The sequence below is a fragment of the Macaca fascicularis genome, chromosome 19, assembly GCF_037993035.2.
Source record: "Macaca fascicularis isolate 582-1 chromosome 19, T2T-MFA8v1.1".
Taxonomy (NCBI): domain Eukaryota; kingdom Metazoa; phylum Chordata; class Mammalia; order Primates; family Cercopithecidae; genus Macaca; species Macaca fascicularis.
In genome coordinates, this window is record NC_088393.1 from 7423219 (window position 1) to 7441414 (window position 18196).

Consider the following 18196-nt stretch of genomic DNA (forward strand, 5'->3'; position numbering starts at 1 on the left):
TCCACACCCCCCTCCCCCCGGCTGGAATCCCAAAGTGCTGGTGTTGTAACCGAACGAGTTATAGAGAAATGCCACACTCTTAGACTAATTCAGGAGTCCTTTATTAGCCGGCGGCGACCAAGAGACGGCTAGCACTCAAAATTCTCTCGGCCCTGAAGAAGGGGCTAGGTTTCTTTTTATACCTTGGTTTAGAAGGGGAGGAGGGAGCCTAGCTGAAGCAATTTTACAGAAGCAAAACAGGCAAGAAAGTGAAAAAGATAAATGGTAACAGGAAAACAAACAGTTCCAGGTGCAGGGGCTTTAAATCTATCACAAGGTGATAGACACGGGGGCTTTGGGTGCTATCAACCGGAGGAATTCCTGGCAACTGCGGATGTAGCTTGCCACAGTATCTTATCAGTAATTGCATTCTTGGATGTGCTGGGAGTCAGCTTAAGTCCTTAAGGAAGGGGGGTGAGTAAGGGGCTGTCAGTGAAGGAGTCAAAATGGAGTCTGTCTGGCTCTGTCTGCTAGGAGAGAGTCAATCAGGTTAAAAGCAAAGTAGGATATCACATCGGGATTACAGGTGTGAGCCACCGCACCTGGCCAACATCACCATCATTCCTGACTCTGAATTTATATACTACTAACCAGCAATCGCTTTCCTCCACTTATTCACACATAAGTACTTAACAGTAAAAGATGTGAGATACCTATCTGGCATGTGAGAAAATGATATATAGCTACTGACGGGGATTTCCCTTGAGGATGCTGAGTAAACTTTGTGGTGTGTGCCTGCATTTCCACTGCAACCTGTTCATGTGATGAGTTGTGGAATTTCCCACTTGTGGCATCACATTGGGGCTCAAAAAGTTTCAGATTTTGGAGTATGTTTTTTTTTTTTTTTGAGGTGGGAGTCTTGCTCTGTCACCCAGGCTGGAATGTGGTGGTGTGATCTCGGCTCACTGCAACCTCAACCTCCCGGGTTCCTGCCTCAGCCTCCCGAGTAGCTGGGATTACAGGTGCCCCCCCACCACACCCAGCTAATTGTTTGTATTTTTAGGAGATGGGGTTTCATCATGTTGGCCACGTCTGGAACTCCTGACTTCAGGTTATCCATCCACTTTGACCTCCCAAAGTGCTAGGATTACAGGCATGAGCCACCACGCCCAGCCTAGATTTTGGAGCATTTTGAATTTGCGATGGTGAATCTGTACTGTTGCTCCTCTCCCCCCACAACCATTTTGCCGATGGGGAAACTGAAGCCCTGGGAGGTGATGGAACTTGCTCGAGGTCGTATAGCTTAGTGAGTGGCAGAGTGGACTCAGAACCCAGGATCATCTGATTGCAGAGTCTGTTTCCTTCATCCCTGTACTGTGCAACAATGGCAAGAATACTATTGGCAATAACAACAGCAGCCCACAAATTTTGACTTGTCATTCATGACAACAACAAAATGATAATAACAATACATTCGCCTCTGGGGTCGAAACCCGTATCCTAGAGTCCTAGGAACTAAGGAGTCCCTCCAGCCACACTGTGGCAATACTCATTTGCATAGGCCCTCTAATTTGCATGCATATCATTATCTGCCCCCACCCAACCCACCAGCTCCCTGTGTTTTATGCTTCTAACTGGCTTGGCGGATTGTCACTCTGTCCTGGATGTGTCTAATAAGGGCGTCTTGCGGGATGTAGCCTCTACTTCCTCAGGAATTGTGGATGGGAGAGGAAGCCAGATCCAGACGTGAGGTCTCTGGTTTCCCCCACATTTCCTGCATGGACTTGAGCCAACTGGGTTCAGGTTCCTTGTCTGTAAAATGACCTCCACGGGTCATTACCTCCATCCCTCTGCCTCTAGGCGCCACCACCTGTTGCTAATGATTGCCCCCCTCCGACTCCTTCCTTTCCCTATGGGGCTCTTTGGGCTTGACAATTCCTCTCTACCCTTCTTCAGTTTCTTCCCCCAAGAACTAGACAGATCCAGGTACAACTCTTTGCCATTTATTTCAAAGATCAGTGGTTAAGAGGCCCAGGGTTATGAACAAGGTCTGGTCCTCACCCCAAGATGTGTTAGTCTGGGCTGAGGAAGGCCCTCAGGCTGTGTGCATATGTGTATAATGTTGTGTGTTTGTCATTGTGATGTTGTGTGTGTGTGTAATGCTGTGTGTTTGTCATTGTGATGTTGTGTGTGTGTAATGTGTGTTTGTCACTGTGATGTGTGTGTAATGTGTGTTTGTCATTGTGATGTGTGTGTGTAATGTGTGTTTGTCATTGTGATGTGTGTATAATGTGTGTTTGTCATTGTGATGTGTGTGTGTCATGTGTTTGTCACTGTGATGTGTGTGTAATGTGTGTTTGTCATTGTGATGTGTGTGTGTAATGTGTGTTTGTCATTGTGATGTGTGTATAATGTGTGTTTGTCATTGTGATGTGTGTGTGTCATGTGTTTGTCACTGTGATGTGTGTATAATGTGTGTTTGTCATTGTGATGTGTGTCATGTGTGTTTGCCATTGTGGTGTTGTGTGTGGGTATGTGTGTGTAACCAGGTCTGACTATAACTTGGTCTCTCTGTGTCTGATCTAATGAGTATTAATTACCAAGTGTGACGGTGACACCTCTGGGGGTGGCTGTGTGGCTGGGATGCTGTCTGAGTTTTGTGTGGTTGTGTTTTAACATACACACAGTGCTGTAACTGTCTGTGATGCCATCTATGACTTCCATGTGATTCTGCGGTTGTGCATGAATCTGGCACTTCGTGTGTATGAGTCTATAGTTGTGAAAGAATGGCTGAGATTACGCAGCCATGTGACAGATTTCGTGGGATGCCATAGGTGTGACTGTATAGTCATTCTTTCTTCCTTCCTTTCAATCAGCAAGCATTTCCCTAGGGCCTGCTTTGTGCCAGGTCCTGGGCTGGATGCCAGGGACAGATCTGTGGTGCCCTCTTGGGGATGTCTATGCTTGGCAGTGATGAAATCAGCCATGGTGGCAGCATTTGCACCATGGAAATTGGCAAACATTACAAAGCTATCCCCCTCCGAGGACAGCTGGTTTTTAAACATTTATGAGCACACTGCTGTGCCCATGTATCCGAGTGTAACTCTTTGTGACCAGGCTAAGGTGTGGCCACCAGTCTGTGGGTGGGATCTGAGTATGTGACTCTGACTGTAGGTGGGGTGGGCTGGGCTCTACATGATGAGTCCTGATGATCAGTCTCCCGCCCACCCTGTCTGTACTCATGATGAGAGGAGGGAAGTGGAGGAAGTTTCCCACCCCCAGCCAAGTTCCTGGAGTCCCAAGTCCCACTTTCTTCTGAATGAAAAGCATAAATACCCACCCCTCACCCCTTCTTCCTGAATATCAGGCAAATCAACTTTACCCAATGTTTGGGAGCCCACAGACCCCAAGTCTCTGGGTCTTTGTCCTTAGTATTGTCCATGGCAGGGTTTGCAGTCTACATGGGTCTTCTGAAGGTGCCTGCTGGGTCTTCAACCCCTCAAGATGGCTGAGTTCTTGGTCCCTGGTGGTGCCCACTGAACTCTCCGCCTTCGAGTTTTGGGTTCCCTCGCATGTGATCCAAGATCTGTTTCCTGAATTTTCTTTTTTCTTTCTTTTCTTGAGGCAAAGTCTCGCTCTGTTGCCCAGGTTGGACTGCAGTGGTGCGATCTCGGCTCACTACAACCTCCGCCTCCCAGGTTCAAGCAAAATTCCCCTGCCTCAGCCTCCCGCGTAGCTGGGATTACAGGCAGGCACCACCACGTCCGGCTAATTTTTGTATTTTTAGTAGAGATGGGGTTTTGCCATGTTGGCCAGGCTGGTCTCGAACTCCTGACCTCAGGTGATCCGCCTGTCTAGGCCTCTCAAAGTGCTGGGATTACAGGCGTGAGCCACTGCGCCCCGCCTCTGCTTCGTGAGTTTTCTTTCCCCTGAGGCACCCTCTGAGTTCTCCATGTGTCAGACCCACGTCCAATGCACCACGCTCCTTCCCTCACACCATGAAAGCCCCGAAGTAAGACCGGGTGCCATCACGCAGTCGGACCAGGCGCTCATCCAGCACACGGACGACCACCTCCTCCCCAACCTCCAGGTGCACCACACCACCCAGGAAGCTGCTGTCCCACCAGACGCGGGAGTTGCTGGTGGCCCGTCCGCAGGGTGACTGCTGGCTGACCAACAGCTCCAGCTCCTCGGGGTAGCGGGGCGTGCGCTTGTAGAGGCCGTGGGTGATGGTGCTGGCCAGGCCCAGCGGGCAGCCCACACCGCCCAGCTGCACCTTGGAGTAGATGTAGTAGTAGCCAGCCTTGTTGGCCACAAGGGCCCCATCGTGGTAGTCGAGGCCCCTCAGGAAGGCCAGGCCCAGCTGGGTCTCCCATAGCAGTGGTCCCCCGCTGCCCGTCAAGCTGGAGTTGGCCCCTGTTTGGGAGAGAGAGACAAAAGGGGGCTGCCGGTCAGCACATGTGTTACTCTGTTTTTGTTTTGTTTTGTTTTGGTTTTTGACACAGAGTCTCACTCTGTCACCCAGGCTGGAGTGCAGTGGCGTGATCTCGGCTCACTGCAACCTCTGCCTCCCAGGTTCAAGCGACTCTCCTGCTTCAGTCTCTTGAGTAGCTGGGACTACAGGTGCCTGCCACCACACCCAGTTACTTTTTGTAGTTTTAGTAGAGATGGGGTTTTGCCATGTTGCCCAGGCTGGTCTTGAACTCCTGACCTCAGGTGATCCACCCACCTCGGCCTCCCAGAGTGCTGGGATTACAGGTGTGAGCCACCACGTCTGTCCTCACATGTCTTACTTTTGCTGTGTGACTCCAGGCCAGGCACCACTAGGCAGTGTGTGTGTGTGTGCGCGCGTGTGTGCACGCATATGTGTGTATTTGTAGAGACGGGGTCTCACAATGTTGCCCAGGCTGGTCTCAAATTCCTGGGCTCAACCGATCCTTCAGGCTCCCAAGTGCTGGGATTACAGGCATGAGCCACCCTGCCTAGCCTGTTTGTATGTATTAATTCGCTTTATCTCTGCTTTGCAGATGAGGGAAACTGAGGCACAGAGAAGCAAATTAATTTTAGTCTACATCTCAACTCTTTGCATCCCTCTTTTGCAGGTGGGGAAACTGAGGCACGGAAACGTTAAGTGACTTGCCAAAAGTGTCAAAACTTGGCTGGGTGTGGCGTCTCACCCCTATAATCCCAGCACCTTGGGAGGCTGAGGCAGGAAGGTCCCTTAAACTCAGGAGTTTGAGGCCAGGAGTTCCAGATGAAGTAACATAGGGAGACGCCATCTCTACAAAAAACAAAAAAATTAGCTGGGCATGGTGGCAGGTACCTGTAGTCCCAGCTGCTGGGGAAGCTGAGGTGGGAGGATCGCTCGCACCTGGCAAGTTGAGGATGCAGTGAGCCATGATAGCGCCACTCCAGCCTGGGTGACAGAGTGAGACCCTGTCTCAAAAAAAAAAAAAAAAAAGTGTCCAAACATGCAAATTTGCAAAACCGAGAAACCAAGGCGGCATCTCGTACCTGCTGTGTGCTTCAGTTTCCCTCTCTGTTAAATGGACACATTACTAGCACCTGCTTAGAATGTAATGAATTAATATGTAGAAAGCATGTCATAGCACATAACACAGCATAAGTACTATACGAGAGTTCATTAAATGAATACAACTAGGCCGGGTGCGGTGGCTCATGCCTGTATTCCCAGCACTTTGGGAGGCCGAGGTGGGAGGATCACCTGAGATCAAGAGTTTGAGACCAGCCTGGCCAACATGACAAAACTCCGTCTCTACTAAAAATACAAAAAAAAGTAACCGGGTGTGGTGGTGGGTGCCTGTAATCCCAGCTACTTGGGAGGCTGAGGCAGAAGAATTGCTTGAACCCTGGAGGTGGAGATTGCAGTGAGCCGAGATCATGCCACTGCACTCCAGCCTGGGCGACACAGCGAGACTCTCTCAAAAGTAAATAAATAAATAAATAAAAGAAAATAATAAAATAAATAAAACTGGAAACACGTAGCACTTGTGGCCTATGTTCTGAGCAACTCTGTGAGTAAATAAGGAATGAATGAATGAATACACTGGTATGTATAGCGTTTATCTGGTCTTCCGGAGACGCCCTGACCCCTGCCCCTTGCCAGGATCCAGGGTCCCCCTCACCTGTGAGATGCGCTGCTGGGTTATTCTGGTGAGACCTTCGCTCTGGGGAGAGAGGTCAGAGGTTAGAAACGAAGACAGTGGAGGTAAAAGCCAGCCTTCTACAGGGTCATCGTGTACACCTCCTGGATTCAACCCCACCCCTTCCGGAGTGACCCAAACTTCTGCTTCTCAGGCCTGGGGGAGGGGCACCTGTGAGGATTTGGCCAGTTGTGCAAATCATATTGGGCAATTGACCAAGGGGTGGGGGCAGCGTGGGAATCATCTCGCCTCCTTCCCTGGGACCAGGACCCTGACTCACCTTGTATCAGCTGCTCCCAGGAGCCTCCGTGTCCGTCCTGAAAATGCAGAAGGGGCTTACGGTAAGAACCTGCAGTGGGGCCACGCCCTTGCATTGCTCACACGGCTGTGAGACACGAGGACCGTGGCCACCGACACCACCCTCAGACGCGTACACAGGGCCACATGCACTCACTTGCACACACACACCCCCTGCCTAGCAGCCTGACAACCACCTGGTGCCTCAGTTTCCCTCTATGTAAATAGAGTTATGAATAGTGTCTGCTTGGCATTGAATGAATTAATATATGTAAGGCATTATTACAGTGCTTGGCACATAGTATGCACTAGAGAAGGGTTTAATAGGCTGGCTGCATTGGCTCACGCCTCTAATCCCAGCACTTCGGGAGGCTGAGGCAGGCGGATTACCTGAGGCCAGGAGTTCGAGACCAGCCTGGCCAACACAGTAAAACCCTGTATCTACTAAAACTACAAAAATTAGCTGGGCGTGGCAACGGTGCACGCCTGTAATCCAGCTGCTCCGGAGGCTGAGGCAGGAGAATCGCTTGAACCTGGGAGGTTGCCGTGGGCCCAGATTGTGCCACTGCACTCTAGCCTGGGTGACAGAGTGAGATTCTATCTCAAAAATAAAATAAAATAAAATAAAATAAAATAAAAGGGTTTAATAAATAAGTAACATTGCCCAGTGCGGTGGCTTACACCTGTAATCCCAGCACTTTGGGAGGCCAAAGTGGGAGGATGGCTTGAGGCTAGGAGTTTAAGACCAGTCTGGGCAACATAGCAAGACCTCATCTCTACAAAAAATTTTAAAGATTAGCTGGGCATGGTGGTGGGTGCCTGTAGTCCCAGCTACTTATGAAGCTGGGGCAGGAGCCTTGCTTGAGCCCAGGAGTTTGAGGCTGCAGTGAGCTCTGATCATGCCACTCCACTGTAGCCTGGGCAGCCGAGTAAGACCCAGTCTCTAAGATAAATAAATATGTAATTAAATAAATAAGTAATATTTAAAAATACATGGACAAGGTCAGGTGTGGTAGCTCACACCTGTAATCCCAGCAATTTGGGAGGCTGAGGCAGGCGGATCACCTGAGGTCAGGAGTTCGAGACCAGCCTGGCCAACATGGTGAAACCCCATCTCTACTAAAAATACAAAAATTAGCCGGGCATGGTGGCAGATGCCTGTAATCACAGCTACTACTCAGGAGGCTGAGATAGGAGAATGGCTTGAACCCGGGAGCTGGGGTTGTAGTGAGCCAAGACTGCACCACTGCACTACAGCTTGGGCAATGGGAGAGAAACCTTGTCTCAAAAACAAGAAAATGCGGTCAGCGAGATGGCTGGACACATGGACGCCACCCTTGGGATATAGCAGCTGCCACAGGGCACAGACCTCAACATCGTCACAATGCTTAGAAGACACATGTGGCCTCAGATGTGTGGACATGTGGTTTGTGGTTTATGGATTCATGTGTGTCTATAGACACGGAGACCCAGAGACAAAGACACACAACACAAATACACCGGCTGCAGATAGGCGGGTGTGTGGACGTGTGGGTACACACACATACGTCCACGTGGGTACGTGGACAGGAATGTGTGGCCACGGGATCTAGACCCAGGACACAAAAGGGGCCAAGCCCACATGGGCATGGTGTTGGGCACACACAGACCCCCAGGTGAGGCACACAGACAGGCGGACACGTCCACGGCCAGCTGGAAGCAGCCCGAGAGATTTCCACAGATGGAAATGGTCAGAGAATTAATCTCAGTAGCAGTGATAAGAGTACAGAGAAGGCCGGACACAGTGGCTCGTGCCTGTAATCCCAGCACTTTGGGAGGCTGAGGTGGGTGGATCTCCTGAGGTCGGGAGTTCGAGACCAGCCTGACCAACATGGAGAAACCCCATCTCTACTAAAATTACAAAATTAGCTGGGCATGGTGGTGCGTGCCTGTAATCCCAGCTACTGGGGAGGCTGAGGCAGGAGATTCGCTTGAACCTGGGAGGCGGAGGTCGTGGTGAGCAGAGATCGCGCCATTGCACTCCAGCCTGGGCAACAAGAGTGAAACTCTGTCTCGAAAATAAAAAAGTACAGAAAAAATGCATGTGTGTGTGCACAGGGGTGTGCATGGCAGTGCTGGGGTGTCAGTTCCGACGGGTGGAGCTGGCACTGTCTGGTACCACACACGCCGTAGCATACTTCGTCCCCTATGAAGAGGTTGCCCTTATTTTGTAGATGAAGACACTGAGGTTCAGAGAGGTGAATTCACTTGCCCAAGGCTGGGAGCAGCAACCTGTCAAGCCAGCTGCTCTCAGCCTGTGCCCTGTCCTGCACACACACACACACACAGACATGCAGTGACCCACAGTGACACAGGAGAGCCCCCCTCGCCTCCACCTACTGTCAGCCCCCCGGTCCCACTCACAGGCAGGCGGGTGACCATCTCTCCCAGACGCCAGTGCAGCTGCAGAAGGAACCAGCCTTGGATGGCCAGCCCGGCCCCCATCAGCAACAGCAAGAGACCCAGACCCACCCGGGCCACACTGCACGTCTGTCTCCGGCGGCTTCGTCCCAGCCTCGTGAATGGGATGTCAGTCTGTCCATCCACCACAAACACTGAGGGCCGTACGACACTCTCCTCCATGCCCAAGGTGCCTGGAGCGGGGCTGGCACGCCTGGGTCCTTCAACCTCAGAGGAAACCAAAATTGCTCAACCCTCCTGGGCTGTGCACGCTGCGGACAGACACCCGAGGGCCGCCTTTAGAGCTGGGGTTCAGCCCCACCCCTTCCCCCACTCACCCTCCTCTTCTTCCTGTCCCCTCCGCCCCCGGCCTTGGCCCTGTCTCACTCTCACTCATGCAGACTCTCACACTTTCCAGAGGCTTCTGAAAATGTGACTCAAGTGGCAAGTGCAGTGGGGAGCCCCCAGCTTTCCCTTCCTGGATGCTTCTTTTGCTTGGGGCCACCAAATATTTCCTGAGGACTTTCTGTCCATGCCAGGCTCTGCTCTAGGTGTGGGGAATGCGGCAGTGAACAATGGCGACAAGGTTCCCTGCTTCGATGGTGCTCTTCTCCTGGTGAAGCCAGAGAGACAAGAAACCTCATAAACAAGAAAATAAAATGTTGTGGGTTTGTTTTTGTTTTTGTTTTTGTTTTCTGAGATGGAGTCTCACTCTGTTGCCCAGGCTGGAGTGCAGTGGCATGATCTCAGCTTAGAACAACCTGCACCTCCTGGGTTCAAGTGATTCTCCTGCCTCAGCCTCCCAAGTAGCTGGGATTACAGGTGCGTGCCACCATGCCTGGCTGCTTTTTGGATTTTTAGTAGAGACAGGGTTTCACTGTGTTGGTCAGGCTGGTCTCAAACTCCTGACCTCAAGCGATCCGCCCACCTCAGCCTCCCAAAGTGCTGGGATTACAAACATGAGCCACTGTGCCTGGCCTTCTGTTGTGTTTGGATGTGACAAGTGCAGTGAAAAATATGAGAGTGGAATAAAGGAGTGGATGTGTGCTCTGTGTGTGTGCCTGAGTCTGCATGCATATATGTGTGTGGTGTGTGCATGTGGATGTGTGTATTCAGTTGTGTGCATGCAAGTGTGTATTGTGTACACACTTGCACGTGTGCATGCCTGTGTATGCATACATGTGCTGGCATATAAATGTGTGTGCTCATGTGGGCAGTTGCATGCATACATGTGTGTTGTGCATCTGTGTGCATGGGCATTTGGTCCATGTACCTGCATGCATGTGCACGTGTGTGTATGTGTGTACATGCATCACATGTGCAAGTGGGTGTGCATATATGTGCTGTGTGCAGGTGTGTGCATGCACGTACCTGTGCGTTGGTGCATGTGTGTGTGTGCACGCTTGCACGGGTGTGTGCATGTGAGTGGGGAGGTCCATGTATAAGTGTGCATGCATTCATGTGTGGATTTTAAAAACTGGAACTCATAGTCAGGTGTTAGAACCACTGTTCACCCAGTGAGCTGAGCCTAAGACATGGGAGTCCCTCCCTCTGTCTTGTCCTCACATTCTACCCTGCAGCGAGTCCTGTTCATTCAACCTCCAAACCAGATCTCAAATCCCACCGCCTGTTTCCACCCCTGCCGCTACCACCCTAGCTCGGTGCTATGAATTGAATGTTTGTGTCCGCCCCACCCCAACCTCCAATTTATATGTTGAAGCCCTAATCCCCAGTGTGATGGTGTTAGGTGATGGGACCTTTGGGAGGTAATCAGGTCATGGTGGTGGAGCTCCATGATGGGATCTGTACCAATATAGGAAGAGACATGAGATGTTCACTGCCTCCTCCATGTGAAGATGCAGCAAGAAGGTGGCCGTCTGTAAACCAAGAAGAGAGCCCTCACCAGAACCTCACTGTGCTCTTGGACTTCCAGCCTCTAGAACTATGATAAATAAACGCTTGTCATCTAAGCCATGCAGTCTATGGTATCTTGAGAGCATCCCGAGCTGACTGAGACACTAAGGTACCCTCGTCTCTCGCTTGGACTGTTGCAGTAGCTTCCTCATTAGATGCCTAGATGTCCTGCTTCATCTGTTGCCACTTTAAAATTCACTTTCTACCCTCTATCTACTGTGAGCTCACTTATTTATTTATTTATTTGGATTTTGTTTTGTTGGGGTGAAAAGTCACATAACAAACCCATTTAAAAAATGAGTAACTCGGCTGGGCACGATGGCTCACGCCTGTAATCCCAGCACGGTGTGGGATGGTGGCCACCTACTTGCTGGTGAAAAGTTCTCTGGGGTCTGGGTCCCTGGAGCAGAGAGAGAAACTGACTTTGGTGGACACCCCTCATCCCTGCCAACCCAACCTGCCTGGACCTCCAGGCAACACCCCCTTAGACGGGTCACTCTTTGTCCAGAGAATGTCTCCAGTGGCTGGGAGCAAAGCCTGCCCACCATCCCAGGTGGCCCATCCCAAGCAAACAGGGCATTCCATGCTGGAAATGTCCTCTTTGTTTGATTGATTGAGATAGGGTCTTGCTCTGTTGCCCAGGCTGGTGTGAAGTGATGCAATCACAGCTCATTGCAGCCTTGACCTCCTGGACTCAAGCCATCCACCTCAGCCTCCCAAGTAGCTGGGACCACAGCCACTCACCACCGCACCTGGTTAATTTAAAAAAAAAAAAATTCGTATAATAGATACTGGGTCTCACTATGTTGTCCAGGCTTGTCTAGAACTCCTGGGTTCAAGTGATCCTCTCACCTTGGCCTCTCAAAGTGCTGGGATTACAGGCATGAGCCACTGTGCCTGGATCCTGTCTTGTTTGTTTGTTTGTTTGAGACAGAGTCTCGCTCTGTCGCCCAGGCTGGAGTGCAGTGGTGTAATCTCGGCTCACTGCAAGCTCCGTCTCCCGGGTTCACGCCATTCTCCTGCCTCAGCCTCCCGAGTAGCTGGGACTACAGATGGCCACCACCATGCTTGGCTAATTTTTTTGTATTTTTAGTAGAGACGGGGTTTCACCGTGTTCGCCAGGATGGTCTCGATCTCCTGACCTCGTGATCTGCCCGCCTCGGCCTCCCACAGTGCTAGGATTACAGGTGTGAGCCACTAAGCCCAGCCTCTTTCTTTGTTTTTTTTGTTTGTTTGTTTGTTTTGAGGCAGAGTCTCGCTCTGTCACCCAGGCTGGAGTGCAGTGGTGCCATTTTGGCTCACTGCAACCTCTGTCTCCTGGATTCAAGCAATTTTCCTGCCTCAGCCTCCTGAGTAGCTGGGATTACAGGCACCCACCACCATGCACGGCTAATTTTTGTATTATATGTTGGCCATTATATATGTTGTAACATATATGTGGTATATATATTGGCCAGACTGGTCTCGAACTCCTGACCTCAGGTGATCTGCCCACATCAGCCTCCCAAAGCGCTAGAATTACAGGCATGAGCCACTGCACCTGGCTCCTGTCTTGCTTTGTAAGTATCTTTGTAATATCCTGGATTTTACCTCTCGGCTCTGAAAGCCAAAAACACTTATCTGGCCCTTTATAGATACAGTTTGCTGCCAGCTTGCCCCTGACCTTAGGCTAAGACACCAAGTGACCTTCACTGGGGCCTCTGAGCTTGGGCCCTTGTGCTTTTGCTCACTCTGCCCCAGGCAGACGTCCTGGGTCTTTGCACTTCCTCTTCCTGCTGCTGGGGACTGTCTTCCCTAGATCTCCAAAGCCGGCTCCCCCTGGTCATCTGTGTCTTGACTCAAGAAACTTCTCCTCACAGGAGCCCTCCCTGTATTGGTCAGATGTCTCCTGAGAGACAGAACCGATAGAAGATAGACAGAGATAGAGATGGAGATCTATAGGCTGGGTGTGTTGGCTCACGCCTGTAATCCCAGCACTTCCGGGGCTGAGGCATGTGGATCGCCTGAGGTCGGGAGTTCGAGACCAGCCTGGCCAATATGGGGAAACTCCGTCTCTATCAAAAATACAAAAAAAAAAAAAAAAAAAATTAGCTGACTGTGGTGGCACCCTCCTGTAATCCCAGCTACTCAGGAGGCTGAGGCAGGAGAATCACTTGAACCCGGTAGGCAGAAGTTGCAATGAACTGAGATTGTGCCACTGCACTCCAGACTGAGCAGTGGCATGAGACTCTGTCTCAAAAAAAAAAAAAAAAAGAAAAAGAGATCTGTAGAGACAGACAGAGATACAGAGTCAGAGAAGAGACAGACACGGAAAGCTAGAGAGACAGGGACACAGAGATATAAAGACAGACGGAGAAAAAGAGAGAGACAGAGAGAAGTATAGAGTCAGAGAGAGAGTGTGTGTGACACATTTATTTTAAGAAATTAGCTCACACAATCATGGGAGTTGGCAAGTCTGAAGTCCACAGGACAAGCCAGTTAGGCTGGAGGCTCAGGGCTCGGGTAAGGGGTGGCACTGCAGTCTTAAAGCCTAAAGGCTGGAAATTCAGGCAGAATTTCTAAGTTGCAACCTTGAGGCAAAATTCCTTCTTCAGGAAACTGCGGTGTTTACTCCTTAGACCTGCAACTGATCAGGTGTAACCCACTCACAATACCTAGGCTTATCTCCTGTCCTGAAAGTCAACTGTGGTTGTTGATGTGGTCTGAAAAATACCTTTCTAGCCAGGTGTTGCGGCTCACACCTGTAATCCCAGCACTTAGGGAGGCAGAGGTGGGAGGATTGCTTGAGCCCAGTAGTATAAGACTTGCCTGGGCAATATGGTGAGACCCTGTTCTCAACAAAAAGGAAAAAAAAAAAAAAAAAGACCAAAAAAATAAAGAAATATAAAATACCTTTCTAGCAACATTTAGACTAGTGTTTTACCAAACAACTGGTCACATAGCCTGGCTATGTTATCACATACGTTAGCCCTCAGGCCACTCAATCTAAGAGATCTTCTTAACTGCTGGACCCGTCCCGTGGGTGAACTTTCCTTTTTGGACATCCTCACCATCCAAAATCCATTCCACACTGTCTTCTTTTTTGGGGAGCAGGTGCAGGGGATGGAGTCTCGCTTTGTTGTCCAGGCTGGAGTGCAGTGGTGCCATCTCAGCTCCCTGCAACCTCCACCTCCCGGGTTCACGTGATTCTCCTGCCTCAGCCTCCCGAGTAGTTGGGATTACAGGTGCCTGTATTTTTAGTACACAGGAGGTTTCACCATGTTGGCCAGGCTGGTCTCGAACTCTTGACCTCAAATCATCTGCTCACCTCGGCCTCCCAAAGTGCTGGGCTTACAGGCGTGAGCCACCACGCCCGGCCCCATGCTGCCTTCAAGGGTCCTTTCCTGCTTCCCCTTTTAGAATGTAAGATTCACAAGATCCTATCTGCACCCTTCACAGCCTCAGGTGATAAGTTTTAGTCCAAAAGAAAAGCAAACACAAACAAAAGCCCCAAACACCCCTATATGTTGAAGAAACGAATCAAATGAATCCCAAACAGGAGAAAGCAGGAGTGAAGGCCGGGCACAGTGGCTCACGCCCGTAACCCCAGCACTTTGGGAGGCCAAGGAGGGTGGATGACTTGAGGTCAGCAGTTTGAGACCAGCCTGGCAACATGACGAAACCCTATCTCTACTAAAAATACAAAAAAAATTAGCTGGGCATGGTGGCACACACCTGTAATCTCAGCTACTTGGGAGGCTGAGGCAGGAGAATTGCTTGAACCTCGAGGCGGAGGTTGCAGGGAGCCGAGACCGTGCCACTGCACTGTAGCCTGGGGGACAGAGCAAGACTCCTCTCAAATTCAAAAAAAAAAAAAAAAGAAAGGAGGAATGAATAAGAAAAGAATAAAGAAATGAGAAGAAGGATGTGAAGTAGAGTGGTGGTCTTGGCAGATGTCAGCCGGGATACCCACTGAGTTGCAGGAGGCTTTGGCATTTGGGAGCCTGAGGGTGTAGTGCAGGCTATGCATCTATTTCCCCCATGCCCCTGGAGTTGTGGGGTGTCTGAGGGAAAGAGGCTCTGGAGGCATGACTTTCAGTCTCAGTGGGTGTTTCTTGATGACTTGGTGCAGAGCTGGGAGGCTGCATCCCACTCTCCATACACACACCCTCCCAGTCCCCAGGGGACCAGAGGTGCAGTGAGAGGAGGTGCTCGGGGCCCCGGTCCCCTCTAGCAACAGTGTCCCCGCTCCCCACACTCAAGGCTGCTGCTCCCCACGCAGTGCTGGTGATGCTGTGACCACAGAGCCCCCACACTCCCTCCCTAACTGCTGACTCATGTCTTCCCCTCCCTGGGGCTCCAGCTGGAAACGCTGCCCTGCCCACCAGCCCCCTACTGCCCCCTCTCGGGTGCAGTCACCAGACATGGCTCACCCCAAAGCATTGACTCCTGGCTCAGGCCCATCTAGAAACGGGGTCTGGGAGAGTGAGGTGAGGCTGGAGGAGGGCAGAAGGGATGCAAATGAGGACAGGTGAGGATGCAGGTGAGAGGGCAGAGAAGGACTGCAGGCCGATGGGTCTGGCGAATCTACAAGGATAGATGCCGGGGGAGGTGCATTGCAGAAATGAAACCAATTCTGCAAAATCGTAACTGAGGAAATGATGACGGTGAAAGAAATCAGACCTAACCGACTCCGTCTTACTTCTAAGCTTCAACTGTCCTTGTTCATTCCCGGGCATAGGCCGAACTAACTTTGGGAAGGAATTTAGTTCATGGTTTGGCTCTGAAACAAAATTGATAACAGCCCTTTCCCGAAAAGACTCCCTTTTTGCCTGGGGACCGGTCTGCCTTTGCAGGACTAACAAATTAGCTACAAGATTAGAAATTAACAGTTTAGGGGTCATGTGTCCTCTGGCTCCAAGAGTCTGAACCTCCCCACATTGCTCCTGGGGATAACATCACTATTGCAAAACCTAAGTTCAGTGCTGGCGATATTTTGCAGACCCTGAACTCAATGGATCAGCCGACAGCACCCAGACCAGAAATGTGACCCCTCCAGTTCTGTAATCCCACCCAGGAACGGAAGACAAAAAACCTCACCTCGACCCCCTGTGATTCCAACCTCCATCTCACCAATCAACACGCCTCACTTCCCAAACCCCTACCTGCCAAACTATTATTATTATTATTATTTTGAGATGAAGTCTCGCTCTGTCACCCAGGCTGGAGTGAGTGCAGTGGCGCGATCTCAGCTCACTGCAACCTCCACCTCCCGGGTTCAAGCGATTCTTCTGCCTCAGCCTCCTGAGTAGCTGGGATTACAGGTGTGCACCACCACGCCTGGCTAATTTTTGTATTTTCAGTAGAGACGGGGTTTCATCATGTTGGCCAGGCTGGTCTCGAACTGTTGACCTCAGGTGATCCACCTGCCTCAGCCTCCCAAAGTGTGCGGATTACAGGCGTGAGCCACTGCATCTGGCCCACCAAACTATCTGTAAAAACTCTGATCCCCAAATATTCGGGGAGACTGATTTGAGTAATAACAAAACTCCGGTCTCCTACACAGCTGGCTCTGCGTGAATTACTCTTTCTCCACTGCAACCCCCGTCTGATAAATCAGTTCTGTCTAGGCAGGGGGCAAGGTGAACCCATTGGGCAATGACAGTAAGAAGGCAGGTAAATCTGCAGGTGAGAATGCTGGCAAGAACACAAGAAAATACCTTAAAAAGCGTGCAGGTGAGGACCCAGATGAAGATACAGAGAAAATACACTCGCCGGAGAGGATGTAGGGGGAAACAGGTGAAAATATAGGTAAGAGTGCTATGAAGGTAAAGATACAGGTAAGCTTACAGATTGAGATGTAGGTGTTGGGGCCAGGGGAGGATGCCAGGAAAAAAAAAAAAAAAAGCAAAAACAACCCTGGTGGGGCGCCGTGGCTCACACCTGTAATCCCAGCACTTTGGGAGGCTGAGGTGGGCAGATCACCTGAGGTCAGGAGTTTGAGACCAGTCTGGCCGACATGGTGAAACCCCATCTCTCATAAAAATACAAAAATGAGGCCGGGCGCGGTGGCTCAAGCCTGTAATCTCAGCACTTTGGGAGGCCGAGACGGGCGGATCACGAGGTCAGGAGATCGAGACCATCCTGGCTAACACCGTGAAACCCCGTCTCTACTAAAAAATACAAAAAAACTAGCTGGACGAGGTGGCGGGCGCCTGTAGTCCCAGCTACTTGGGAGGCTGAGGCAGGAGAATGGCATGAACCCGGGAGGCGGAGCTTGCAGTGAGCTGAGATCCGGCCACTGCACTCCAGCCTGGGGGACAGAGCAAGACTCTGTCTCAAAAAAAAAAAAAGAAAAAAAAAAAATACAAAAATGAGCCAGGCGTGGCGGCGTGGGCCTGTAACCAAAGCTATTTGGGAGGCTGAGGCAGGAGAATCGCTTGAACCCAGGAGGCGCGGTCACAGTGAGCTGAGATCGCACCATTGCACTCACCCTGGGCGACAAGAGTGAAACTCCATCGCAGAAAAGAAAAAAACCCCACAGAAACAACAACAAAAACACATACGTGGATACAGCTGAGGGTGCAGAGGAGCGAGCAGGTAAAGATTCAGATGAAAATATTGGTAACATTGGGAGCGGGGAGAACGTTAGGAAAAAGACCTAATGCATCCTGGACTTAGTAACTAGGTAATGGGGGGCTGGGTGTGGTGGCTCACGCCTGTAATCCCAGCACTTTGGGAGGCTGAGGCAGGCGGATCACTTGAGATCAGGAGTTCAAGACCAGCCTGGCCAATATAGTGAAATCTCTACCAAAAATACAAAAATTAGCCAGGCAAGGTGGCAGGTGCCTGTAATCCCAGCTACTCAGGAGGCTGAGGCAGGAGAATCACTTGAACCCGGGAGGTGAAGGTTGAAGTGAGCCAAGGTCGTGTCACTGCACTCCAGCCTGGGCGACAGAGCAAGACTCTGCCTCAAAACACACAAACACACACAAACACAAAACCTAGATGAGGGGTTGATAGGTGCAGGAAAGCGGCATGGCACACTTTACCTATGTAACAAATCTGCACATCCTGCACATGTACCCTGGAACTTAAAATAGTAATAATAATAAAAGAAAAAAATATATTGGTAAGATTATCAGGTGAGGATGCCGGTAAGCGAAGAGGTGAGAACTCAGGCGAAGAGGTTGTGAGCTGCCGGTGAATGTGCAGCTGAAATGGAGGTGAGGTGCAGGTGCATGCTATGTGCAGGTGAGGCAGGTCCGTGGTGCTTGGATAAAGAAGTCAGCACACTGGCAGGTGAACGTCCGGAGAAAACGCAGTGGGAACAGGTGAGGTTTCAGGCAGGATGCAGCTGAGCTGCAGGTGAGGCGGCTGGGGATTTCAGCCTCTTGCTCTCTGGCAAAGAACTCCAGACAACG

The 18196-nt window shown here is 50.7% G+C and overlaps 1 protein-coding gene across 2 annotated transcripts; it reads right to left on the bottom strand.

The window, feature by feature from the left end:
• Positions 1-1035: 1035 nt before the first annotated feature.
• TNFSF14 (TNF superfamily member 14) lies at positions 1036-9153 on the bottom strand. Of its 2 annotated transcripts, none has more exons than XM_065536459.2 (4): positions 8952-9153; positions 6424-6460; positions 6126-6167; positions 1036-4395 (listed from the first exon to the last, which is right to left on the bottom strand). In XM_065536459.2, exons 1-4 carry the CDS (start codon positions 9060-9062, stop codon positions 3971-3973), a joined length of 615 nt encoding a protein of 204 aa, XP_065392531.1. In that variant the 5' UTR covers positions 9063-9153; the 3' UTR covers positions 1036-3970. The 2 variants fall into 2 exon arrangements, with proteins under 2 accessions (XP_065392531.1, XP_045236632.1); XM_045380697.3 differs by having other exon boundaries at positions 8844-9153.
• Positions 9154-18196: the final 9043 nt, after the last annotated feature.